Source organism: Trachinotus anak, unplaced genomic scaffold (assembly GCF_046630095.1).
Source record: "Trachinotus anak isolate AG129_WGS33_773 ecotype Australia unplaced genomic scaffold, CSIRO_AGI_Tana_v1 ptg000005l, whole genome shotgun sequence".
NCBI classification, from domain to species: Eukaryota; Metazoa; Chordata; class Actinopteri; order Carangiformes; family Carangidae; genus Trachinotus; species Trachinotus anak.
Genome location: NW_027273856.1, coordinates 6,441,417 through 6,467,548, shown reverse-complemented (window position 1 = coordinate 6,467,548; position 26,132 = coordinate 6,441,417). Strand labels below are relative to the sequence as shown.

At 42.0% G+C, this 26,132-nt stretch overlaps 1 protein-coding gene across 6 annotated transcripts in view; it reads right to left on the bottom strand.

The window, feature by feature from the left end:
- nrxn2b (neurexin 2b) overlaps positions 1 to 26,132 on the bottom strand; it is a 692,879-nt gene that overhangs the window by 285,225 nt on the left and 381,522 nt on the right. For all 6 annotated transcript variants that reach the window (XM_071478063.1, XM_071478062.1, XM_071478058.1 and 3 more), the window contains 2 exons: positions 17,114 to 17,287; positions 12,414 to 12,533 (listed from right to left, as the gene is read on the bottom strand). In XM_071478063.1, coding sequence (XP_071334164.1) covers positions 12,414 to 12,533; positions 17,114 to 17,287 — 294 coding nt within the window. The remainder of the gene's footprint in view (positions 1 to 12,413; positions 12,534 to 17,113; positions 17,288 to 26,132) is intronic.

Genomic DNA, 26,132 nt, shown 5'->3' with positions numbered 1-26,132 from the left:
CCTAATTCAATGGATATAAGCCCAGACACACAGTACAGTACATTCGCTTTCTACTCTCGCACAAGAAAACACAGACGTGGACATGAAGTCTGCTGCTAAAGAACACATTATTACCCCCCTGGCCAATTACAAAACTTACATGCAACATGGAGCAATTCCATTTGTGTTGAATTAATAGACATTTGACACGGGGTAGACTTTTCATTACAGAGACAATTAGGAACCACTGGGGATTTGCCACAGGAATATTACATGTTCCAACTACATCCAGTTCACATGCTTCCATATGATTCCCTGTGAACTCACATGTAAACGCATTAGTACTGTGGCTCATGGAGAATTCCACCTACTCTATTACAGCAATCGTACATGCTGCTGATTTCTCATTTTCCCTTTCAAGAGAGGTATTGTGGATGTTATTTAGAGGCAAATAGAGGCATTCTTGCTGCTGTTTGTTCATGGCCATGTGCTGCCTAATTACATCTTTCAATAGAGAACTTCTATGTCAGCTTCCTCAAACTGATCAGTAGTCTGGCTTGTGGTTTTTTTTTTCCCTTCTTTGCCTCCAAAATCCACCAAAAAAGTTGAACAGATTCATTCATTCAGATTTATAATTGGTAATTCCAAATGCTTTTATCAGCATCATCATCGTATCTAACAATGTGGGGATGGTGTGTATAATGAAGCGCGCAAAAGACATTTCTTTGTAGAACATTGCCGAGTTATCTGGCTGGAAACAGTCTATTCTTTTATCCATATCTGTGATCTAATCTAACTTTTGTTCAGGACCTATGTTTAGCGTGTTAGTACGTGTTGTCACTATTGCATTCATCTGGAGAAGTAATTACCATAAGCCCAAAAGACAAAGAAAAAAAGGAAGACATTTGTTAGACTCCACTGCCTCTGCACAGAGGTCACGTTGCCTTTTGGCACGAGACAAAATGATGTCAGCCTTAGCAAGGCTCGTAATAGTTGAGACCAGTGGCTAAAGTTTATTTTGTCTTTAGTACTTGAGCATTTTAATCCAAATTTGACCTTCTGATTAGCTAATTTCAGCGGTGACTGACCATCGCCATTTGTATTTAAAGTGAGCGAGACTAACACAAAACGCTCTGTTCTTGTTCGAGATGGAATATATCTTCTTATGGATAAAACACTGACAATATGTAGAATATGGGACTTTTAAGAATTGTTCAAATTTCACCCTTAATGAAGACTGTCACATCTGAAAGTCTGGTTGAATAGACTTTGACAGATCACAATTAATTCAACATTGTGGTCCTTTTGTTTAAATTCGTCGTGCTTTAAATGCTTAAGCCCAGCTCCCAGGAACGTGGGATTCCCTCAGCCCCGCAGGGAAACAGCAGCGGGAAAGACAGCAATGGGAAGTTGTACAGGGAATAAAGAGCAGGGAGGTCGAGGAGTTGAGGAAAAGGACAGGAAGCGCAGGGAAGACAAGGTGAAGAGGAGACTGTCAGCTCAACTTATCGACAGCTCAACCCCCGTAGGGATAAATAAGGTGTGTTTGTATGTGTGCGCGTGTGCGTGTATGTGCCAGTCCTGATGATCTACCATGTCAACTTGAGTAAAGGTCTCCCTCCTCGCTGATGCCCTAAGGAATCATTGACATTCTCGGCAGAGTTTTAGTGCACAGTGTTTGCAGGCATGCGTATGTGTGTTTGCGGAAGTGTTTCTGTGGAGGAAGGCGATCAAGAACGAGAGAGAGAGAGAGAAAAGAGGGAATATGGCTGTATTTTCTCCCTCCTAATCCTGTGTGGACAGTACTATCCAACATTTCCTGTATTCTGAGAGTGTATTAATCCGTAAGGCACTGGCTACTATTTCAGGTGGTCAGCACAACCAATCATAAAACTCTGCTTCTGCTTGTACTGCAGCTGTCATTCATGCTGGCAAAGATGATGCCATCCTCTACAGAGGGGGTCTTTTCTTGGGTCTCTCTTACAGTTTGTACTGTGGCAACAAAAACAGAGCATGGCCAAAGGTGTGGTGTGCAAACTGCACACCAAGTCATTGCTGTATGTAAGCGAAACGGGACAGTTGTAACATGGGATGGTTGTAACGCGTCTTATTCCTCCAATCAGAAACATGCTAGAATGATGCTATTCATAGTGCACATGCTCAGTTGGACCCTCCCCCCCACCAGGATGACAGCAGACATTGTCAACATCTGCTGCTGCTTTTATCTGATGCTACACTTTTCCTTCACTTTTTAAAATTATAATTTTTAAACTTTTTTGTTTTTTTTTTTTACTTATTTTACAATTCTAGTTGAAGATTGTTATACTTCCTTATACTTTTTTTCTACCTTTCTCATAGTCCTATTCCAAGAGCATCTTAAGAGTTGCTGTATAACTGTGTAGGTTGCAATGACGATAAAGATATTCTATTCTATTCTGTCCTACTCTCCCTGATGTATGAATAAATCAAAACTTTCTTTGTTTGAATCATTGTTTTGTTGACTTTGGGACATGGTCAACATGTGCCCGGCTAAGAAATTGTAGCTGATGAGCAAACGATGCTCTGTCAAGGTTGACAGGGTGGGGATGGTGGCAACAAGTTACTGTAACTGTTCCCAGGCTACGCAGCCATATCAAAACAGACCAGAACACTGTGCTTATTGATCAAAAGTTATTTAGTGAAATTGAATGTATTTTCAATATGTAGCAACGGTCCCTCATCTGTGCTGCAACATCATAATTCTTCCATTCCAATAAATATAGTGAATCATATGTCAATCATCTTTAATTGGTATGGGTAATTAGAAGACAGGTGTAAGTTAAATGTATGAAAGTCTGGTTGGTCTTGTCCAAATTAGCTATTCCCCAGTCTCTTAGTTTTTTTACTAACTATAAACTGGGCAGTATTCATTCCATACACAGGACAGCCATGACTTGCACTGCCTGATATGTCTGCATGGCTCTTAGGGCAGTTAAAGCTTATGTGCTTGTAACAAAGTAGATCTTGGTGGACTACAACATGGGAAAATCTGTGTTTTGGTAGAATTAGAGAGAGAGGGACAGAGAGAGAGAGAGAGAGAGAGAGAGAGAGAGTGAGAGAGACAGAAAGAAAAAAAAAGTTCTGTTAATAGATCCATCCCTCCTCACCATCAGTCAGAAAAATGTCTGGAAATGGATAAAAAAATGAAGGTGGCAGAAGGCCTTTCAGCACCTGCCTGTGAATGCCATCTGTGTCATGCTAACACTGAACTGTGTGACAGCATTCAAAATGCATCTCACACACACACACACACACACACACACACACACACACACACACTGATTGCAGGTGTATACGGTATTTGCACCACTGAATTCAATCAGGTCCAAAATATTGACACGAGTCAGATGTGCGATGCTGCTATTTACAAAGCACCAACAAAGGAACTGACTAATATGAAATGTGTGATCTGAGTGTATGTGAGGAATAATTGCGCTCTCCTGTTTTTTTTTCCCGTTTTTTTTTTAACCTTCTTTATATTTTGATTCTCTTTCCCAAGTCCACAGACAAACATATTCCTCCCGCCTCTCTTGTTTTCATTCCAGCATAGAGCGATAGGCTTTGAAAATGTTTGCAAGTGGCTACAGTGGTCTCGAAGCAATTACAAAGCCCCATTAATTGTCCTTTAATGCACATTGTGGTTTAAAAGCTTCTGCGATCTTTAATTAAAACCAAGCAAGGAGTGGAAAATTGGTTCAAAACAAATGCTCATCCAGACCAAAAGAAAGCTTCTTTTCCTTTTTTTTTTTTTTTAATGAAATTGTAACAGGCAGATGTCTGGCTTACCTGCCAAATCTACCAGGCTCACAGACAAACAGACACTTTGGAGAAAAGAGACGAACAGTGGTTTCAGTGTTCACTGAAACCAGAAGTTAAAGGATGTTAGCTCTGAGGGTTTAAAAAAAAAGTGACTGTGGAATAACTGCACTAAATAATGTAAAATTACACCTAGCTATTACTGTTATTGTGGGTGAGATTGTCTCACCTTGTTTTACTACCCACTGCCCACTGCAGGTCTTGGAAATTGGCCCATTCATTGAAAATGAAAAGTGTGAATACTACATCAAAAGCACCATTTCCACCTAAGCCATATGTTGAGCCGAGCTGTGGCTTTGACCTACCGCCGCAGAATGTGGCCGTCCACCCTCAGCCGATCCCCTTCAAGCTCTTGACATGGTGACTCCCAAACTCAAATGGGCTAAGCACTGCCCTCTTTAGGGGGAGCCAGAATTGCCTTTGCACGCCCAAATGCTATTTCATTTCTCACTCGCACTCCTTTCTTCCCCACTGCCTTGCATCCACCCTTTTATTTCTCTGCTCATGCTTTCACTCTGAGCGTCTGCAAATGGGAAGATAGCTGCAGCCTACCCGCTCTCTCTCCATCTCATTTCTAGAGTACCCCACAACTGAGGAGTGGAGAGGGTGCTCATGTGTCTGTGTCTCTGTATCTATTTAAAAAAAAAAAAGAAAAAAAGGCAAGCCAAGTAATTATTCCTGATTCACACTGCGTTTCTGGCCTAATGAGGTGGCGGTTAATTGCCGGGTCCGGACAGCAGCTCTTTGGGGCCGGCTGGCAAACAGTGCGGAGAGAAGATGGAAGCCACCGAGGAGGTGGGAGGAGTGAATAACAACAATCAACAAAAATGATAAGGGAGAGTTGTAGAGAATATGAGCCAAAAAAAAAAAAAAAAAAGCTAGTCAGACGCCTCTATGAGTAGGCGTTTATGCGTGACCATGCTTGTCTTTCTCGCAGAGGGCTTCTTGGGTGAAAACAGTTGATTTCCCTTATTGGATAACGTTTTTTTTGTTGTTGTTGCTGTTTGCAGCTCTGCTTACTCATTCCTCCTGAGTTTGGACTGAGTGATTTCAGCTGGTGATGAGAATCTGAGAGGTGCTAAAGCCTCCCCTTAAGACTGTCCTGATCCACGCTGTGCTGAGCCCACAATGAAACCAGTGTGACCTTCATCACAACATGTAGCCTGGCAATCAATGTTAAACCTAAAACAAGTGCACTACACAAACAGTGAGGCAGGATTCAGGAGGCTATTTTGCTCGACAGACGCGTATCCAGTTATTTTTTTCATTTATTTTATTTATTTATTTATTTTTCATTCTTTTTTCTGCATTTCAAGTGATGCAAGCAAATGATCACCTATAGAGATGCTGGAGAGGATGAGAGTGAATGCACTTCAGTGATCAGGCTTCATTAAAGTTTAGTGAGAAGGGACGGTGAGAGGGACGAGGCGTGAGCAGTGCCTGCTGAAACCTATCAAGCTTATCAAGCATTAACAGTAGGCTAGCAATAGCAAGGAGTGTAACACTTAGTGAGCCGCACTTCGTCCTTTTCGAGTTGTTGCCAATTTACTCAGTGTTGTGGCCCACACAAATAAAGGCCTGAAAAAAACAAGGAGCTACGATAAACGCAGCACTGAAAAACGATTTCCAACATGATGGGCCCGCGTGAGAATAAAAGTGTTCCTTCCGGTACAAGGTTCCAGATAAAAGGCTTAAATAAATGTCAAAGCAGGAATAAATTCATTCTATTGAGTCCTGAACTGAAGGGAAAGAAGCATTTTTTAACATGCGTGATGCTAAATGGACTCAACTCATTTGGCGCTTTTCCAATCTTATCAACCACTCAAAGTGCTTCACAGCACTGGCCACATTCACACACCGATGGAAGGCCATCAGCGACAATTATGGGTTGCATATTGTCACCAAGAACACTTCAATATTTGGACTGGAGGAGCCGGGGATTGAACCACAGCTGTCCCACAATTGGTAGGCCAGTTGCTACTGATGACTATTTGATGCTTTCTTTCTTTTTTTTTTTTCAAAGATCTGATATGTTTTTTTTGTTGGTTTTTTTCCTCAAATTCTAAACCATTACTGGTATTCTGCTGTTGTCTTGCAATCAACACAACCAGTAAACGCACAAATGGTTGTTGTCTGAAACTGCGAGACACATAACAGTATCACGCAGCACCTGTGTAGAGTCCTGCTTCAGCTGACAAGCTTTTTGTACTGGAAATGATACATTCTCATTCGCTTTTTCCGAGGAGTGTGGGAACGGTTTTGAGAGAAGAAACGAGAGATGAGCAACTGGGAAAGGAGGTAGATTGAAATCAGCAGTGCTGCAAACACACTGGCACTTTGTGCTCAATCAGTATGCCTGACAGCGCTGCGCACTGGCAGCTGGATTCACTGTACACATGCGTGTGCTCGCCCAGAGAAAGCGCACAGTTAAACAAAGAAGCGCGCAGACGCAGCCTTCTCCCTCTCCCTCGCTCTCCATCTTGTTTCCTCTCGGTCTCTCCCTCTCTCTCTCTCTCTCGCACTCACATAAACAGAGAACGAGAGAGCGAGAGAGAAACAAAGCCCTCGCACGGCACGCACTTACACAGCATCTCTGTCTGAGTCGGTTCCAGATGAATAAGGCAGAATACCAAGTGGCCCACTTATACGCTACGCAGAGACAAATAGACCAGTCAATCACTGCAGGCTGCTGCTGAATAACAAGTGCTCACTGGTGCGTGCGCATGTGTGTGTGTCTGTGTGTGCATGTGTGTGTAAGAGGGGGTATAAAACAGCTTTTTATGTTTTGTTGTTCCATAAATGCATTTGTGTGCATGAACATAGTGTTACAGTACGTGCAACAAGCTCCAGTTCCACATTGAATGTGATGTGTTTTTCACATTCAATGTGGGGGGGGTGGGTGGGGGGGTGGGGGGTGGGGGGGGGGGGTGTAGACTCTTGCTGTGTAGAAAGGAGGAGCCAAAGAACAGTTTCATCTGTACCTGTTCCTTGCTCCAAGCTGGGCTCAATGCATTACCCCCCCAGCCACCCCACTCCGACTTCCACCTTACGTCTCCAGAGTGCAGCACGGTCAGCCCATCAGAGCACAACTGACCAACAGAAGGGGGTCACTGAAGAGGTGCAAACAATACTCTTCAGCAAAATGGGAACTTCTCCGCTGGGATTGGAGCCTGTGAATTACTTCAGATGCACAAACATACCCAGCTGCCAGGAGCACGAAGTGCAGCGAAGTCCCTTTTTACCCATGAGTGAAATGCAACAGTGTTAACCCCGCGCTATGGTGATCACTTCCAATGTAAACCCTCTGTCCATCAGACTCCCGGGCTTCCTCAGTGGTGTCTTTTCTTATTTGCCGTGTCAGGTGGAGGCTCATAAATAAGCAATGCCAGTATAAAAAGAAATTCTGAAGTACAGTGTAACTTGGGGATGTGGGGTGAGAACAAAGAGTAAGACAACTGGTTTCAATCTAGGAAGGGGGCTGTGTGGGAGCTCTCAAAAATAGTATCTTGACCAGGGGACTGAGGAGGTAAGAAAATGTACAGCTTAGTTCATGAAGGCAGTCTTATGCCGAGGGCAGAATTTATATAATATTTTGCAAATTTGACAAACTTTTTCTGCACTGTCCAAATGTTTTACATCATTTTAACTGTGAATTCTAATTTAAAAAAATGCTTCGATATACCATTTATAAGAGAGCCGATTTTAACTGTTTGTGCCCCCCCCCCCCCGCCAAGACTATTTTAAAATGAATAAAACAATAACAATACTAGAACAAGAAGAAGGAAGTGTGCTTGAAGTATCGCCTGAAAGAAATCCACTTTGGTGCAGCCCTGAGCCACAGCAGGTAACTGTGGGACAATCCCATTTTAGAACCTGCGTCTCTTCGCGTCACATTTTATTTTGTCCCCTGCCCTTCCCTCTGGGCCACAAAAGATGCGTGATTTTTTAAAGGGGTGCATGCAACAATACGTTCGGAGACATTCTTCTGTAACAGAATATAACCTGACACTAAAACTCCACCGAGACCAGGACTAATGGAACTAATGACTCAACTAGGAACTAGGAGCCTCTGGGATTAAATCACATTTAAATATTTTATTTCTTATTTTTTTTAACTTTACAAATGCAGTTGAAAAAAAATGAAATGTGCAGCTTTGATGAATGTGCAGCTCTGTAGCTGTGGTTAGGAACTCCACCTCCATCATATCTCAGGGAAGCAAACATGACTGGCTGATGTCCAACACCTAATAAAAATCCAATAGAGAAAAAATGACTTCAGTTTATCTGGTATGAAACATCGATGCTGAAAAATGCTGCACAATGGAACCTTTTCTCTGTGTTGTGTGTGTGCATGTGTGTGTGTGTGTGTGTGTGTGTGTGTAATATCTCCTCCATTCAAGCGTGAATCTGCTTTCATAAATAATAACTGTAGTGTCAATAATTTTGACAACCTCCCCACCCAGAGTGAAACAAATGACTCTGGGCTTAAACTGAGGAAATTGGACTTAAGTTTCACGTGGTAAACATTGATTCCCAGTGTGTCAAGTTGGCTGTATTTACCTGTAGGCGTTTCTTAAGAGCAGTGTAACCTACACACACGGACACACACCCACCCAAGACCCCACCCACTCCCTGATTCATGGCCCCCGAGGACGGCCATCCACCAACAGCGTGAACACTGTCGGGAGAATAATTGTTCTAATTTTATTTTTATTTTCGACAGAAAATGAAAAAGGTGGTTCGGGTTGAACGGCTCGTCTTTGAAGGCAAAATTAAAATAATGTTCACATCTCCGAATGAAAAGGGAAGTGCATCAGTGTGTGTGAGAGAGAGAGTATAAACAGTTCGACCAGTGTGTGCCTGGCAGGTTACACAAAAGGCGCGTGTGTGTATGTGTATGCATGCGTGTCCTGCATGTATGCATTATATCTCTCAGTGTAGCTGCTGAGTGACAGAATTTTTTTTTTTTTTTCTTTTTCGTTTGGTGACAGGCATCCAGACCTTTCATAAAAAGTACAAAGGTGCAACCCATGCACTTGTTTATGCAGATGCAGACCAGTCTGAGCTATATGATTTATGTGGCTACAGACAGAAAGAAGAAAACAGAAATCAAGGATTAAAGCAGTTCAAAGCTTTCCTTTTCAGATATGCAGAAAGCATATGAAAGGAAACCGGGAAAGATCTTTTACCCCAGAGAACAAGAGAGTGTAACCCTGTCGATAGGACTGTGAGTGAACACTGCAAGTCCTCTGTGTCCACTGCAAAAAACCAAAAAAAAAAAAAAAAAAAAAACTGACGCAAGATCTCCAGACCCGGAGAATCAGTTTCACGACAAATTAAAAACGCTAGCTGATGTAATAACTCCTACCTTGGTTTTCAGAGCAGGCTCAAGAAAAAATCCCTGAAGGTGGACAGTTTCTGATAAACGTTGATTATTTCCCAAAAAAAAAAAAAAAAAAAAAGAGACTAGAGGCTCGAAGGCTGCCCCTATGGCAGGAAGTAAGGAAGAAAGAGCGGATGATGACGAGAAGGAAGGAGCCAACGGTTCGACTTGGAGCGGGCTCTCAAGGTCGAGAGATGAAACGCGTTTTTCAGTGCTTCAAGCTGGGGGTGGGGGGGGTAGGAAGCCAAAAGGGTGAGCCTGAAGATGTGAAGCTGCTGTGAGGAAGGAAGGAGCACGCTGCAATGGAAACCAGCTCTAGCAAAGCATGCACACTGTGAAGGAGGCTGACACACTGTTGTATAACACATGTTGGGAGAATGCATCATGCACGTACACATTAACAAGACAATGTCGGCAAATATTTATTTGTCCAGGTGTGCAACAGCTCTCCAATCGAGTCAAATTTGCACCTTAATTATGAATTAGCTTTGCCTTTGCAGCCACATTGAGATGTAAACTACATATCCCACATGTGTGTCATGAGTAAGTTAGAGGCGCTGGGTGTGTTATACTGTAGTATGGCAGCCACTCACCAGGAAAACATTGGACAAGTTGCAGGAAGACAAAGAGCAGGAAAAGCGAACTTTAACTAGCAGCCCATTAAAATTGTAATGCTATTACTGTATGTTCAGAAACCAAGAAAACAGGATAACAAGCCGGTGTCAGTGTTGATACTCTCATATGTCTTAGAGTTTGAAATCATCTGGAATGACTGTGCCTGTAGTGCAGACTGACAGTTCTTTTTTTTTTTTTTGTTTGCAGTTTTGCATTACATTTGATGAGGCTGCTGGTGCGGTCCTTTCCTCCACTCTACATACTCACACAAACCAGACACACATCTCTTATGGTGCCACCATCATCTCCTGGTGCCACACACTTCTACCTGTCATCTTTTGAAACCAGCATGGTAAAACCGCAATCGCTCCCCACAGGCAAAAAAAAAAAAAAAAAATCCACTGCAGGAATCAGCACCCCTCCTCTCTCCTCTCTTCATCTTCATTTTCTCTCCTCTCTCAAGGAGCGAGGGATCTCTCAGCTTATCTCGGCAAGGGCTGTCATGCCGACAGAGCAATTATTATCGCCTTCTCCATGCTTAAGTCTTCCAGGAGCCAAAGGAACACCTTGCTAATCAGCCACTTACTGTCATGCCCAGACATATTCTGTCTAGCTAACACGGCAACCAAAGTAACAACGGCAGCAGCGCACGACAATCAAAGACAAACTCCATCACAAATCAAACATTGGGTGCTTTCAAAAAAAAAAAAAAGAGAGAGAAAAGAAGGTGAGGGTGATACAGCTTAACTCAGCGCCCACGACTTAATAAGCAAACAAAGACTTATGCAAACAAGTCTATTAGCCTGTCACCCTGCCTCTGCCCCTGTTTAAATCAAGCCTGTGAGGAGTGCTGAATGCTAATTGCACACATGCTCCATCTTACCAAGCTGCACGCACAACTCTTAAACACTCCAAAAAATATTCATCTTAACAAATGGTCTGGTTGTCAAATTTTACATAACGCTGAGGTGAGACAGTACCCAGTGCAGTTTCACCTGCGGGCTGATCAAACCCCAGTCACATGCCTTGTACTAATGTATGTTTTGCAGTACATTTACAGAACAGCTCAGTGACAACAGGTCATGATATTTGCATTATTTATGAAGCTCTTTCTAATATTCAGTCAGCAATATGGTAAAGATGCAGCTAGTTCAAACCTAAGCAATATATATGCAAAAAGGTACACTCCAGCTTCAACCCTCAGTAAAAGCATTTGCCATAATCATCACAATAACTACACAAATACATGCAGTCACCCTAGGAAAGAAGCCCTTAAAACCAATAAAACAAACAGCACCCTTGCAATCAGCCTGTTTCGCCCTGTGTCTGCGCTTTCCTGCTGTCCCTTCCTGCCAGACACCCCAGCAGGCGACCACACGGCAGGGGACACGGGATTTGAATCACCGTGCCTCCTCACAGCACGTGTTAGTGGAGCCTCAGGAGCCGAGAAGCCAACTCCGTGGCGAACTCTTGAGTTGTACAATCTGAGGTGTTACTATGAATAACGTGTGAGTAATAGGAAGATTAGAAGAGGGGGCGGGGTGAATGTGAGTGCAGTGCAGCCGGTGATTTCGACGTTCGACTTGTTAGCGGCGATATGCAACCAAGTTGTGTAATTAATGGGCAAAGGTATTTAAGCGACGAGAGAAAAGATCCGTGAGGCTCTAATGTGCTGCTGTTAAAGCCGCACAAGGCGAGATATTTATGTATGTAAAAATGCAACTGTCTTATCAGCTTCAATGACAAATTAAGGCTGTTAAAGAGAATCACATCCCATTTCCACTAATTGAGAGACTGAAGATTCGCACAAACGGTCTCCTAAAGAGCTATAAATGAGCACTTCACTGGGAGTAAGCTCAAAGCACCAGTGATGGAGACCCAACCAACATGATTAAGGAGAAATTTTGTTGACTGAAATTACACTGACTAATTGAGTAATGTAATTGACCCATAAATGGGAGGAATCTGTCTTACTCTCCGACAGCCACTTATCCAACTGACTTCAAACTTCACGTGTGTATTGTTTTTTTTTTTGGATGTGTGGTTCTCAAGAAACATAAAAAGAGAAACATTATGCGGCGGTGGCTTAGGGCTGGGGCGACGCATCCACATAACCAATCTGATTGTGGAACTACACTACAACAGCAGTGCAGCACCCAGAGAATTTGCAGCACACATTGTATTTACTGTGCTTTTCATACGCAAACCAAGTCCCAAAGCCTGCACAATTACACATGGATCTTTTTTTTCTCCTGCCATTCCCCGGGGGGGGTGGGGGGTGGGGGGGGTGGGGGGGGGGTCTCCGTACCTCCGAACATCCAGTGTGTTTCTCTTTTGCATGCCAAGACTTGCAGTCAAGTGTGAAGTTGTTTGGACGATGCACGAAAGAAAGCTGCAGGCTGGGGTTAACACAGGCCAAGCAATCAGCCCCCACTGCACTAGTCCTTCATTGGAGATGGCACAGGAGTCTCTCACTGCCACTTCAGCAGCATGAGTGCAAAGTGGACTGTGCAGCTTCCCACCTACAAATACCATTCACTCCAGCCAGACACACTTAAAACAGGAAAGACTTTTCACTTACGGTCATTGCAGAATGAGCCACCATAGGACGTCATGGTGCAGTCGCAGGTGAAGCCCTCCCACTGCTGGAGACACACCCCCTGATGGTAGCAGGACTCCTCCGTACAGGTGGTACTGGGTCCTGAGGGCATGACCAAAGAAACACTTCACAGTTAGGTTTTCAATAACAATATCATTTATATTATTTTGAGTAGACCTAGAAAAAAAAAAAAAAAAAAAAAAAAAAAAACCTGGGCATTTATGCTGGCTGACTTTATCTTGGCAAATTTAAGGCTCTACTTAAAAATGTATGATATCTACATTCAAGAACCCCCTGTAATGTGAAAGGTTTTCTGCTATTAGCTAGACTTGGGTTGAGTTCCGGTTTTGCCAGTTCAGTCCACTGTAGGAGCTTACGCCAGTTTGCCTGAGCGGTGTAAATGCAAACCAGCTGAAGCATCGTTTGTCATTTTGACAGGTTCTGGCAAATTAAAAGATAGCCTACAGCAGCAAACTTGTGCCGACGGCATAACGGCACTAGATCCAACCTGCACTGCATTAGTAATAAGCAACGTGACAACGTGATTAACATAATATTATGTTTGTTTATAAACTGGAGCCTCTCGTGTCTGATGAGACGTGTGCAATATACTGACAGGGCGAGGAGATCAAATTTCAGTATTGACTTCTCCTCAGTCAGGTGTGACACCTAGTGGTAAAATCCAGTACACTAGTCCAGTGGGTTGAGTTCCAACCTGTTTGAAATTTTGTTTACACCAGCCCAACCCAACAACTAGCACTGTCAATCCCACTGAGACTCAGCACCTTCAGCAGCCTTCAGCTCATTGTGGTAGTGAACACTTGCTGGTGAAAGCAGCTGAGCATTGGTGACATTATTAAACCTAAGGGTCGGGAAAAATAAAAATAAATAAAAGAATAAAAAAGATTTATATTGAGACTACAATGCAATGCCCATGCTGCTGTTGTGTATCTGCTGAATGCGTAAGCAAGCATCTGTTACCCATACGAACCTCATAAGCTGATATACAGTATCAAGGCTGCCTCTGTGTTTTTATGTCTTTAAGTGTTCATTTTGTTTCATTTTAAACATATAATTCACGACCAAATGTTCTATCTACCATGTTGTTATTGCATTGCTCACTAGTGTGAAAAGTGTGAAACAAAACATAAATCTCACGTATCTGCTACTTGTCTTAAAAGGCGCAGTGACTGGAACCAAACGCAGCAGCAGCTCATCCATGAAAGACTGAAAGTGATTGATTAATGTTGCTTAGAAATGTATTCAGATTAAGTCTGACGATAATTCAAGGTTGAAACCTGCAGTAATCGGTGGACTACGGGCACATTTGCATTGGAAATAAGTGTTGGTGGAGGTAGGTGCAGTTAAGCATCTCTATATTTGTGTGTGTGTGTGTGTGTTTGTTGGGGGGGTGTCATGTTGTTCCCTCCCATGGTCATGGATGGCTGAAGACATTTAAATTGCCAATTAGAAAACTCCACCATTGTGATTTCTCTGCAGAGCTCCAGCCACTTACTCAGATGGGTGCTGTGACAGGCTGTCTTGAAAACCCACATTTTCTCCACATTGTAGCACAGAACCAGTGGGCATTGTCACATGATATGGACCTGGTGTTACAAGAAGCCAATATGACTGATGCAAAAGAAAGAAGACCAGATCACCATTCGGGTTCCTTCCGACAAAACGTAATTTCAAATAATCTTTTTCAAAATTAGATGGAAAGAGCTGAAGATTAGGATGCAGATCCAGTCTTGGGCAGGCAAGAGAGCACTTCTAGAAGTAAGTACATGAGGCGGCTGTCGTGTTAGTGGTGGTGGGGATTCTCATAAAAATCTCAATTAAACAAAAAACATTTCCAAAGAACCATGGTTCAGTGCCAGACTAATCTGCACAGACAAACAGACAATCTCCCTGTGCCATTTACAAACGACCCAATTACACCCCCACCCACAAACCAGCAGAAAATAAATAACTAAATCAACAAAAACAATATCTTATACATGAGAGCTTTTACTCTGCTCCAAAATGCCCACTTAAAAGGAATGTTACTTCCTTTTTTATCAGCTTGTTGCGTGAGTAGCTCCTAACCACCTTACTGCCCCGTTAATTACTCACTAATAAAGGGTTCCCTTGAGGAACTAATTAAGCACATTGTCATAATTAATAACCAAGTCATGTAATCACTTTCTCAATCTTACCTTCAACTACTGATCAGCCAAAGCCCCACCTCTCTACGGCTGCCTGAGAACCTGTTATTGGGAGCCTTTGGTTTGTTGGAGCATAAAACTCCATCTGCCATGTTTGCGCCACATGTTCAGGAAAATCCCGAACAATACAGGCAGGAAGGCTGACATCACCGTAAAAGTGAAATGACACATCTCCACTCCCTCACTGCTGTCACCTGCGTCTACAACTAACAGCTGGGCAACAACTGGAACATCTGCTCACATGCTGCTGGCTCAGTGCAGGCCGGAGCGCTCAAACTCCGATTTTAGGTTTTAAAATATGTTCAAAAAGAAGCAAATATTTTAACCACTGCTCCTGATATATATATTTTTTTTTTGTTTTTTTTTTTGTAATTTTAAAAGAATCATAAATTATTTTGAAAATGCATTTTGATTCATGTCGGAATTAGATTTAACTCTATAGTTACAGATGCTCATAACTCCACTGCTTTAATCTCCAAGGCAAAACTTTATTTACACAGTTTGTTGCAGTATGTTTTTCACTGTTCCGCTCTCTCGCTCTCAGTCTCCCTCCCTTCTTGTACTCTGTGGTTATGATCTGCTGAGTCAGTAGAGAGAATCAGGAACAAGCTCAATGTTCTGGCCTTTGTCTGGCCTCGGGTCTGGAGGGACCGGACCAGCAGGCACCTCTGACCACTCTGTATTCCCAGTCCACGGGCTAACAATGACCCCAGAGCCAAGTCAGTCAGGACGGTGGCAGTGATCCATGTGCAGGGCAGCACTGCATTTTTGGGAAAAGTCATTTTCATTACTCGAACACAGAAAGTCAGAGACTGGGTCTTGACCGTTGTTGGTGGAGATCAATCAACACTAGAAACCCTATTAAATACAGCTGTAATTTGACTGATTTGATTTCAGCATTTGGGTTCTCTGCCGCACGGAAAAGAATAATATTCTGAATCTGATTATAGTAAGACTAGATACAGTAACTAGTCGTAATTGTTTTTGAGGTATTCCTGTAATATCAACAAAGGAATATATGGATTTGCAATGGCCTCAGGTATACTATTATCTGTCAGAAAGCTCTGCCCTTCTATTACTGCTCAGTTACAAGCTCAGCTCAGCTCCCATCCAATCATTAACTAATGTTAGCATCCATTTCAGGAGCCTACAGGAGTCACTGTGAGAACTTAATGCAGTTTTAAACTGTGTTTGGAGCAAAGTAATTGTGGTGTATTACTGTAGGCAGGTAATAAGGCTGGCTGGCAGAAGTAGTAGCGTTAGGGATTGAGGAAAAAAAAAAAAAAGTGCTGGATCTGTGCCGCATCGAGTCGGCCAGTGCGGCCCTCTGGGAAATCAAGTCTGTGCTCTCCTACACTCAGTGCGGCATTGAGACGTGGCGGCAGAGGGGTGAGGAGAGGTAAAGGGTGGGTGGGGTGTGTGGAAGGGGAAATGCTATAACCAAAATCTACTGTTATACTCAGGATTAACTGCTTGTGTAGCCCGGTGATGAACTGAGCGCCGCAGATATTAAAAAAAAAAAAAAAAAAAACCCAAGAAAACCACACACAACAGCAAATGCAAGACTGCTGAGGCAAAAGCCCATGAGGGCGTGGTGCCACTGAGATTAGCCACAGTGACAATAACATTAGAGGAGGGAGATACCTCCTTCATGTAGGTTTTATGGGGCAATAAAGAGGATGTACAGAGGACAAAGACTTAGACTGTAAAGACTGCCCAAAGCGGTAAGAGTGTGGGAGGGGTTACTGAGAATCACAGCCACGGAAAAATGCATGGAGTTACTGGAGCGATGTTTCTGTGCAGGTAGAAGTCTGTATAATCAGGCCATTGCAGGGAATGGATCCAATTTATGGATGCAAGTAAAAAAAAAAAAAAAAAAGGTGGAGTAGCCCTTTAAAGCACGTAAGAATGTCCTTTTGTGCTCTGCTAAAATCACTTGAGAGGAATGTTTTTACCTTTTCAAGGAGCAATTAACACAGCATATTGTCAGTAACTGAAACACGTAGCAATCAAAACAGACTTGTTTTTATCCACTTTTCTAAATGACACACTGAAATTAAATTGTACAAAAAAACTTAAAAAAGTAAGATTGCTACCGCACTCCTAAGTAGTTTTCCTCGTAATTATCTGTCATCTTCTCAAACTGAGCTATCCTTGAGAAATCACTGCAAAGTTGGCTTTCTCTGTGAAAAAAAGTATTGTCACTAATAAGAACAACACTGGATTATACACTGGATGATAACAGAATAAACTTGAAATCAATTCTATCTGATTTCCCCTGTTGATGCACAGAAGAGCTAACCACTGATTCATCACCGCTTCTGAGATGAACGCCATGAGTAATAGGGGAATATAGCAAACAGCACTTAAGTACAGCACATATTAGGTGTTTAGCAAAGTCACTTTTGAAAACAGCGGATTAGATGTGATGATAACTATTATTGTATGTGATTGACAGCTGTTTCGCCCACTCACCATCGCAGCCTCGTTCCACCTGACCCACCCTGTGGAGGGCATCTGCGATCAGGTCGGGGAGTCTCCCATTCAGATCCACGGAGGCCAGACAGCCCTGGTACCCGTCCCGGGACGCAATCAGCTTGGGCAGATTGCTGTACATGTTCTTTGTCACGCCACCGATGTACAGCTCCCCTGCAAAACACACACGTAGGGACCACATTTGAGAAAATTTAACATTTCTCCAAGATTGGGAATTCATTCTGAAGGAGCATCTCTGCTGATTTTAATTCTTTTCAAAATTCTTAAACTCTTTTCAAATTCTTTTTATCTAAAACAGGTCCTGTGTGTCTGTTTTTTCACAAATGTATTAAGTGTGAACACCTCACTGTGTATATACAATGATTTCAGTCTTAGTGACCTCCTATATAAATGCTTATACTCACATTTCTTTTGTACAAAAGCTTTTTTATGATATAGTCTATTTCCCTTTAGTAATTGAACAGCTTTTACTTCACCTTCTTTGTCCACACTGAAGTTAAACGTGTGGATTGTGCTAACTAATGTGCCACTGAAATAAGATGACATTGTAGTGACATGGAAATCAGACTTGACTGTGGGAGAGAAGGAAGAACTCTATAAATCCCCACACGCTTACAATTCACGTCTCTCACGATGCAAGTTCTTCATTCACAGATCACTGCTACACGTGCAGGTACGTACTCTCAGATGACAAACAGCCTGCCCTCGACTCTGAGACACATTCATGTGCAGTGAGAGTAAATCAATGTGAACTTTCATGTGCATTAAAAAAAGAACTGCTCTGATCAACAAGGCTGAGATCACAGAATATATCCGACTGAAACTGTGTCCAGCACACTGTACTGTCTGTGCCTGTTTAAAGCTTCATGATTAATATCAATCAATATAAAATGTTTCCCTGCAGTGTTGCTGTCACTAAAGATTAACAGAGCTAGTCTTTAAACCAGTTTGCGGGCATATGTGTGAATGTACCTCTACAGACACAGGTAGCAGATAACAAACAGCATAGGCACCAAGAGACGGAGAACTGACATTTTAAAGCCGAGCACTGTGAATGTTGGGAGTTACGCTTGTGAGAGACGTCCCCTGAGAAAACGACTGTTGTTACAAACGGCACCAGGGATGTGTTTTGACAATTAGATGATTCAAAGAAGCAGCAGCACAGTTGACATGCATAGATCATCCAGCATTAAAGCTGAAGCATTGGAAGTGACATTTGGTGCTTTACACAGATTTGTCCCATCGTCCTGCCCATGTACTGTACTCCCCTCCTCTGAGAGAAGAGCAGAATGTCAACAAGAACACTTTCTCAGGAAGGAAGTGGACTTTGCGAATCCTCTGTGAGATGATAAGGCTGAGTTTTTGGGGATATCTCAGCGCTCAAGTACAATTAAGGTCTCTTTACATTACAACATAAAAGGAAATATCTATCCACTTTTTAAGGCCAATTATTCTCCCTTTCTCTCTCTCTCTCTCAGCCCTCTGTTCTGCGGAGTTGTGCAGAAAATGCCAAGCGAAATTATGAAAACACAAAGAGGCCTTTGATGTAAGTGCATATGAATAAACACAGTTTGAAATGCTCCAGGCATTTCTCATCATCAAAACTCCTACTTTACGCTTTATCTTTAAGGAGGCATAAAATGAACATCCAGCAAAACCTTTCACACGGGGACGAGATCCTGTTACAAAGATAGAACCATCAGAAAACAGAAAAACCTTTCCACTCAGAAATAAATAAATAAATAAATAAATTTCCACGGCTGAAAACCAGAACTTTCAACTTTAGCACTCTGCAAAGCAATGAGCCACAAGGTCAATTATATGTGGACTTTGTGTAATGGAATGAGTCAATGATGTTTGCCAACTTCTCTGTAGAATTAATGAGTACTTGACACTTCATATTTCCCAGCTGGGGCTCCCGGGCTTTATAATCAATACAATGAATTCATTAGCTGTCTGACTGAGTGATGTCCTGGAATCACGGCTGTAAGAACCATTTAGCAAATATGAAATTATCGGTATGGAGTTAATCTCCAAAGAGCGAACACTGAATTTCTTGCAGAAGTCAACAGCATGTTTGAGAGATTCCTCTGGCTGAGTGCATAACGGGAGCAGACGGGAGAGGAGGGAGGGCTGTGCCAGATGTACTGTAAAAGCTATGCAAGTCTTGTTTTCCTCCAGTGGAGTAAAGACCAGAGAGGATGAATAAATATACAGCACATGCACACTCCCACTCAGAGAATTGGGCTCTCGTTGTGTTCAGCTTGGAATGGAACACTTTCATTTGAAATGCAGATTTCTTTGGGTAAAGTTTTGACTTCTTTGTCCACTTGGGCCACGAACAGTTGGTTCCACACGGCAAACATTACAGGTTGTTTTTACATTTACATTAACTCGTTTGGCAGACGCTTTTTATCCAAAGCGACTTGCAAGTGATCACTAAAGCTTCAAATGTGACATGGCTGCACTGTTTCCAGGGGCGTTTCCAGCTCCTAACATCTCAAAGCTGTTACCAAAAACAAATCCACGTGGTGTTACATGCTTAAGTTCATGCAGCTAAGTGACCCAACACAAATTTATTTTTCTTTTTTTTTTCTATTTATACAGAAGACCGCTTTTATCTCATATTAAAATGAGCATAAAGCTCAGCTTTTTGCACATTCACCATTTCTAAATTTGTTCACAGAAAATTCTCCTCATTAAAACATGATTCACATTTGTGACTCTTTGGGCTAAGACACAACGATCAAGTGTGTTTTATACAACATAGATCATGTTTTGAATGTCTGACTTGTTGTGTTTGCTGGCTTGTTATGTTGTGCGTAAAGCAGACTTGCCAGCCTTGGCAAAATATTATTATAATTAATATAAAATAAAATACACACTAATTTCCCCACTCAACATATCATCAAGTTATTCAACATATCAATAGACTGAAAAAAATACATATAAATACTGTGTGTGTGTGTGTGTGTATAGACTCTCTCTCCACCTACAGTCAAATAAGTGTAATTCATTTGCCAAAAACACACAGTAAACAAAGTTAAACATGAATTTCACTTTTTTTGTGTGTGATATTATTGTTATCATGGATTCTTTTGGCCATTATAATCGTGTGGTGAAAATCTGATACCATGACAGCCATAACCACAAGATATGTTCTTGCTTTTTGTACAACCAGATCTATGTTTAAGGCTTGAGGTCTTTGGGACTGTTCTAAAGTGGGCAGGTTAGACCAATGAATAACCATCCCCCCCCCCCCCAGCCAGAAACCGTGTCGTGCTCTGGCTCTGCTGCCCCAGCAGTGATGAATGCCTGTGCTGCTGAAGAGCTCAGAGTAACCCACAAGACGGGACCAATTACAGCCTCCCAGACAACGCCAGAGACCACCACCTTCACATCTCTACAGTTACCATAATGACCTCTCAGGGGCCGGCGGGGAGGAGTTGGGATGCTGTGATATGGGGCCCCGGAGAGCCTCTGACAGCACAATCTGGATGAGCACACTGACTCAACATTTACACTGGACAACGCAGCTTTTCGGAGGGTTTTAAAAAGAAATGTAGATCTTTGTGATGATGGTTTCATTTACCTTCCGTGGTGTGGAAACCTCATCAATCCATTTTTGCATCAGCAAAAATGGAATCTGAGTCATCACAGAGATGGGTGGCGGACCTTAAGACCTCTGACAGCCACTCACAACTTGTTTTTTTTTATTTTTTTTAATCTTTTTTATTTCTAGCAAACAGGAGCACTGACTGAGAAATATTAGTCATTGTTTTGATACTCTACAAGTTTACTCCCTTGGAGTTACGCTGGTTGCCACAGACAAAAGAAAACCTCACAGCAACCAATTCTACTGTTTTCATTATCTCTGAGTTATGTGTAAGGGGTATGTATTCCATGTGTGTGAGACCCCTGACACCCATCCTAACATCTAAATGAAGTGCTTCAGCTTCTTTCAGAAACTGATTTTTTTTATTTTTTTATTTTAGAAAAGTTTACTTTTTAGACATATAGTCTTTAAATCCAACAGCAGCGTTAAGCTATTCATTTCACTTGGTGAGTACACCTTGTCAACTCAAGACAAGACCTGTATTTCACACTTGCCTGTAATTGGCTCCCAAGTGAAGTGATGGTATTGCAGTTTTCGGCCCATATATTGCAACGCTTTAATATACATTATTTATATCCATCATTAGGAGGCGTTTGATAACGACAATAGCCCACAGGAGCCACAATGCCTAGTCTGATCTCTAAACAATACTCCCTGTTGCCAATTCCCTGGCGAACCCAAAGCCGACCATTAACTTTCATTAAATGCTCTATTAAGAATGTCTGCCTCCCTCTCGAGTCCTCGCTCTGGCCTCCTCTGTTGCGTGTGTTGCTTCGCTCTCACGCTGCCTCTAATTGACAAAGATTGAATGTTCGCTGACGAGAGACACAAAACCGGAGACCTTCTTGTGACCGGAACATGCCAGCTGCCACAAACCACCGACGCGCTGACGTTCAGAGCCATGAGTGTTCGGTAGTACTCGGAGCACATTCATTACAGTTCATTCATTAAATACTAGATCAGCTCCTCTCTCGTGGCTGGTAAACACATGCCGAGTCACATATAAAGTACGCTGTGAGCTGTGCAAATGAATGTGGCGGTGTGTGTTATAAAGGCAGGGCCGGGACAATGGCAGCCTGCAGGAAGATGCAGGGGCTCTGTGATTGCTAATTACAGAGGCGCTCCGATCTGCAAAGACGCCACAACAAGACGATTGGTGTGAAGAATAAATGTTGGTGCTGCTTGCGCGTTAATTGCTGATGCCAAATTACAAACTGTGTAATTATGTTGTATGTTGTATCTCCAATGTGTGTGAATCTGAAAACAAGTTGCACAGCGAGATGCGCTTTGCATTCTGCGACGATAAAAGACTCAAGGCAACTAGAAGCTGCAATTATTTGATACTGTAGTGACAGGGCCTTCGCTAACAGGTGCGTGCTCGCTCTCCGTTCTGTTGCAATCACAGGTGCTGATAAGTCTCTCTCTCTCTCTCTCTCTAACTATCTCAGTGTAGGCAGCTAAGTGAGGGAGGAACACACGAGTAACTGCAAACAAATTTTGCCAGGTCTGCGTATGTAATTTGGATGCTGTCACCACAATTAAGGATCACAAGTCATCAGTCTTCAGGTAGAATGTTTAGACAACCTTCCTCACACAATTACTACCTTAAGCATGAATAGTGATGTTTCTTTGTGTTCCTCATGCACTAACTGCTGTTCCTCTACTGCAGCATGAAGTGTGATAGCCAGAATGACTCGCTGCAATGAAGTCTTTCAAATGGACATCACCATTTTAACATTTTGACTCCTACTTGCTATTGATTAACAATCAGCTCATCATTGTTTGTTGAGCAGCAGACAATCTTATCTGCCTAGACTTAAATACTTTAACAGCAAAGATAAGATTCCTGCAGCCAACAATTCATAAACAATAATCGTGTGCTGAGCATTCCCAGGTTACCGGTGGATATCAAAGCAATGGGAAATAATTTCAGGTTTTCTGGAAGTTGTTTGACTTTATATATACATATGTGTATATATGGACATCCACAACACAACTTTCATCCAATACAGGATCTTTCTTGCAGTTCATACTATATTTATGGTTTGTTTGGAACCCAGTCAACTGCAAAAAGAGTGGACATTTTATTTATCTTTATGTCATGTATTGCACAGAGTTTATCTGCTCATCAAGAGCAGCATTATTAATTGATTTGTTCATCTCCATCACTTCCCCGGTGTGTCTCAGCTGCTGCACATGCAGTTAATAAACCCCTTGGCGCCAGGCTTTACGGCACATCTAAAGTCTCTCAGCTGCTCCGTAATCATTCACCGCATAGCTTGATGTATTAAAATTATACAAGCTGCAACTAACCCATCATTTCCTTACAATAATCCGTATCTGTAGCAGAGAGAAGACAAAAAAACCCTGAATGAATTATCTCTAAAACAAAAAAGCACGTAATTGCCACCGTGACGCTTCATTGACCCAAACAGAAAAGTTGGTGTGTGAGTCCTTGAGAGAGCTCCTAATATGAGCCCGCGCTTGCTGGTGGCACTTTCTGAAAGATCGTATAGTGACACAGACAGGCATCATTACACATTTTCATGCTTCCATTCTCCCTCTATGAAATGTCACTCTGTATTCAGTGTCCTTTTGCTTTGCCTCGGCACCGCTCTCCTCTCTGCTGCACCTCAGTTCTTCTCACTTTGCTCAGTCACTATCTTTTACTCTCCTTTTCCCCCATATTTGTCTTAATCTCACTGCCCTTTTGCTTTCCACCCTCACAGCATCCTATCCTTTTGATTCATTTTTTTTTTAATCTCCTACCCCTCTCTCTTTGCTTTACTTGACTCTACACTAACCTCGACTGACAGTAGAGGTTAGGCGACTTACTATCTGACTGTTTTGCTGATCTGCTTTTCATTACTTGCCACTGAATTGATGATGCCTTCAGGTGACACCCTCTGGAGGAGGTCCAAATTGTGACTGACTGTAGGGTCACAGATTTTCTGCTTAGGATCTTACACCTAAGTCAGTTTGATCTCAGTGAAGAGATGTGAATCAGAGAGTGTGCCCCCCTGCTGTCACAGTGTCATAGCAGCTATTATTATTTGTCTATATTCACTTTCTAAAGAGCAATTTCACTCCAATCTAGCTCTGCTGTTTAACATGAGAGGAGACTTGTTCTCTCAAATTAAATATCTCTAAATCTTTAAAAATAGCTTTCATGAAATTAAGTTTTAAGGTGGATTTTCTCTTTTAATTCACCTTAAAAAGGTCTTTAAGAGACCCATTGTTTTGTTCTGTCATGTCTGTTCTCAAGTGGACCTTCATGATGGTCTCTGCCATTGTAGTTGTGAGAAATCTCATAATAGGGGAGGGCAGGCTTTTCTCTTTTAAGCTCAGTCTTTCTGACATAATGGAGAAAGGGATCGGAGTGTGTAAAAAAAAAAAAATGCACATATGACAATATCCCATTCATCAGGGAGCATTATTACTAGTCGGACCCCTGCCAGAGGAGTATAGGCCAGCCAATGAGGCCCCGGGGATTTATGACTGATGTGGGACGACAAAGCCAGCCCCATTCTGTCCTAAATAAGCACACAGCTGAATATGTGTCTATTTTTTTGTGTAATAAAAAAAAATTAAAAAGAAAAACAAGTGGAGGGACAATTTAAAAGATTATATAACCAAAAAAGCTGATGTTGGCCAATCAAAGTAAATTTTTTAACATTTCTTGTTTCAGAATTGTGTAATTATCTATTCTTGCACCTATTGCATTTTTTCCTCACAAACCATGTTTTATACATTAAGACAATATTTTGTGTGTCTGTCAGCATTAATTGCTGTATCTTTATTTTTTTCTTTTTGAATTGACCCATTTATTCTCCTGACAGAAACGAGGCCATTTCTTTTTTTTTACCTGGCACTTATTGAAGACAAGACTTCCTCTGCCTGGAGAGAAGTTATTAACACATCATTATGAAAGAAGACAAGGAAGAGGATTTAACTGTCACTCTCTTCTCTGGCCTTTTGTTTGCATGGAGAGGAATTTAATGTAAGAGCTTCGTGTGGTTTGCCTTTTCCTCACATATGTGCACACAAAATGCTTTGCAATGTGCAACTGCTTGATGTTAAATTGTTCTTACTATGAAGTAAACAAATTAATCCAATAGCTAATCACATGCACAGTGTAAATGAAGCTGCTGTATGCATGTCCACATACCTCATCTGGCACATAAAGTTGTACATTTCTAAGTTGTAAACCATTGCAACAAGTGAACATGCTGGTCACTAATGTAGCTTTTGAAAATAAATAATGTGCTAACATTAGTTCTGCAAATAATAGTTGCTTTTGTTGTTGATTAATCTATTGATTACTTTTTCAATTAACTGGTTGTTTTCTTTGGCAGCATTGCTACATAACTGACTCACCACATCAATTAATTTCTGAGTGAAATTGTTGCTGGTAAATTTTTCAGGCAATTGACTATTCAAGTGAGGGACCTACTTTTCAATGATGCTGATATTATTTTAGTTTTACACATCGTCATTACTTTAGAATCTGTTCTACAGGATGAGTGCGAGCATAAACTGTGCACACAAATACACTCAGAACTAGTGCTGTCTCTATCTCTGCACCTCTGGTGAAGAAGCTGACTCTTGATTAAAGGGAGAGAAGAGGCGGGAGATGGGAGAAGGAGGGGTGGGAAAATGGCCAAAGCTCTGAGTAATGCCATAGTAAATTGTAATGTAAGACAGGTCAGAGGGAGAAAAAAAAAAAAAAAAAAAAGCTTAAACACAATGCTCTATTGCAGCACTCCAGCTACCTAGCCCATCATTTATTAAGAGAGCACTAACTGAGTGGGAAAATATAGGGGGGCAGAGAAGGACACGGGAGGGATATGAATAAAAAGGAAAAGAAAAGAATGTGGAAGGGAAGGTCAGGCTTTCATAGGACTGTGTGAAGGATCTACAGCCACCTCGGGTTGTATTCAGACATCTACAGCAGCTGCACGCTTTGTTTAGTTTTCGCCATTTTCGCCCATCAATCTACATTCAACACTGGACTGACTGGACATATTTTAGAAAGAAAGAGGACCCACGATTCACACTGCACACCAGGACAAAAACCAAACCATGAGGTCCAAAGAGCTCTCTGTAGATGTCAATGCTAAAATTGTAGTGAGGCAAAGATCGGGGGTTGGGTATAAAACCATTTCTAAAGCTGTGAGTGTTCATGGGAATTCATAGTGGCCTCAATATCTGTGAAATGGAACCACCACAAAGAACCCAATGGTCACGCTAACAAAGCTTCAGTAGTCCTCAGCAGAGATGGGAGAACCTACAGAAAAGACAACCATCTCTGCAGCTCTTCATCGGTCAGGCCTTTACAGTACAGCGGCAGGATAGAAGCCACTTTGAGGTAAAAGGTATATG